Genomic DNA, 2,281 nt, shown 5'->3' with positions numbered 1-2,281 from the left:
TATACTATATATATTTCATTTTATATATATATACATAATGAAATAGTATTTTTCAAAAATTTTGACCACACCAATAATTAGTAATATTTTTAGGGCAGCTGAGTGTGGCTGGGGTTGGAGTTGGCAGGCTAGTGGCAAGGCAGGAAGTCTGGAACTCACTTTCCAAACTGCTCTTACTATGCTTCATAGATTCCAAACCAAAGAGAGATGATAACTGCCAGCTAGTTTGAAGGCCTGGGTGTATGCAATGTGTTCTCACATGCTTCCCACCTCACTTCCTGCCTATTGCAATAATATCCCACTCACCGAGAATTTCCATAAGCCCCCAACATCTTCACTCCTCTCAAAGCAAATGGGCTCCAGCCCCTCTTCCAGACAACTTCTGAGGGAGGCCAAGCCGCTGACACCAGCCCCGATGATGGCCACTCTCTTCCCCATGTCACCTGTGCAATGGCCCAGAGATATTTCAGCAACAGTATTGCTGAAGCCTTTTCTCCTTTATATGCCTCCTTGACTTAATAAGAAGCTTTTGATTTGTACTAAAAAAACAAAATCAATATTCAAAATAGAATATTTTAAAGTAATTTAAACACATTTTGCTTTTCTCTAATTTATAAAGAGAGTTTTTCCCTTTGAAGAAAGAAGCACTTTGTTCTTAGTCAACTCTCCAAAATTGAGAGACTGATGGTACAGCATATAAATAAATATATATATATACACAAATAAATAAATAAATAAATAAATATATGTATATATATACACACACATACACATACTAATGACAAAAAGTCAAAGGCTATATATATCTTACATATATATGTCATCGTTATTCTAATATATGTATATAAATAACTAGCTTGCAGTGTGCTGCATTCTAACCCGTTGTTCCACCACAGAGGGCCACATTTAGCTTTTTCAACCTTTAAATACTGTAGGAAGTATAGTACCAAGAGAATTTTGTGGATAGCCTATTCGGGAAGAAGTGCCCTGCCTGTACCCCTTAGTCCTGGAGGGATGGAAAGGGCACAGGCACTCCTGCCTTGGCTTCTGAAGCTGTTTTCTCTCTTCTGGAGATGAAAAAAGCCACACATCCCTTTCCACCCTTTGCAGGAGCCTATTCCCTCTGTAGCAGTCACATTCACAAGCCCTGTCTCCACTGGGTCCCTCATACTTACTGCAGCTTTCTGCAAAACACTCTTGTATCTTCAGAAACTCCCGGGGCCCAGACCCTCTTTTTCTAAACTCTGTTGAGGTTGTTCATTTCCCCCTCTTTTCTAAACTCTGATGACTTTTCCTTCATATTCCCTATAGTGGGTCAGAGTGGAGAGGACATTAGGAAAACAATTAAGCCCAGAGGGTGGGGCACCCCAGGAGGCAGAGCAGGACATCCTAAAGTGGCTCTTATTTCCTGGTCACGTTTCCAAGGTACTGTCAACTGAAATGACTGCTGTGACGCAGACAGCAAGTTCAGCATAAAAGAAATTTATTAAGGAGTATAAAGGAGGTCATTCAAAGTCAAAAGTGGGGTCTGGGCCTGGGAGACTAGTATCACATTTCCAGAGTGACTGGTCCTTGCTTTGGAGATTTGGGCCTTGGTTTGTGTAGATTAGTTACAGGAGCTGACAACACACATAATTCCTTTTTCTTATAAAAAAAGACATAGATAATTTCCAACATTTTCATTAACTAAAGGAGGCTAGTTCTGACAAACTTAATTAATTTGGTAAAGGGGAAACACTGTTCAGGATTCTAAGCAGCCCTTTGATTTGAAGAGCTAATTTAGGCAGAGGTATCTGTGTTTGGGAAGCTATAAGGACCAAAATTTGTTTGAATTTGACCTGAGCACTGGGACTTCAGCAACTCATTCTGTTTGCTCTATTCCAAGTCTTGTGCAGTTCCCATTGCTGCAGAGGAGAGAATCTTATACAAACTTGTAAAGAGATGTTCATTTTGCATGTAACCAGAGGAATTGGCTACCTTGCTTCCTTATATAAACTCTTGAATTGGACTGACACTTTTCTGCAAAGCACCAGATAGCAATTATTTTAGGCTTTGTAGACTTCATAATCTCTGTTGTAACTAGATTCTGCTATTGTAGCATAAAAACAGTCATAGACAGTATGTACATTAACAGACATGGGTCTGCTCCAAGAAAGTTTATTTATGAACACTGACATTTGAAGTTTATATAATTTTTATGTGTTTTGAAACATTATTTTTCTCTTCATTTCCTCCAAACCATTTGGAAATATAAAAAAGACTTTGATTTGCAAGTCATACA

The 2,281-nt window shown here is 38.8% G+C and overlaps 1 protein-coding gene across 1 annotated transcript in view; it reads right to left on the bottom strand.

The window, feature by feature from the left end:
- The window catches only part of LOC101624659 (dimethylaniline monooxygenase [N-oxide-forming] 3), a 14,263-nt gene extending 13,818 nt beyond the window's left edge, over positions 1–445 (bottom strand). The window contains exon 1 of the mRNA XM_004688474.2: positions 307–445. Within this exon, the coding sequence (XP_004688531.1) occupies positions 307–438 (132 nt within the window). The 5' untranslated portion in view covers positions 439–445. The remainder of the gene's footprint in view (positions 1–306) is intronic.
- Positions 446–2,281: the final 1,836 nt, after the last annotated feature.

The sequence above is a fragment of the Condylura cristata genome, unplaced genomic scaffold, assembly GCF_000260355.1.
Source record: "Condylura cristata isolate star-nosed mole 26May11 unplaced genomic scaffold, ConCri1.0 scaffold00024, whole genome shotgun sequence".
Lineage (NCBI taxonomy): Eukaryota > Metazoa > Chordata > Mammalia > Eulipotyphla > Talpidae > Condylura > Condylura cristata.
This window is presented reverse-complemented; position numbering and strand designations above follow the sequence as displayed.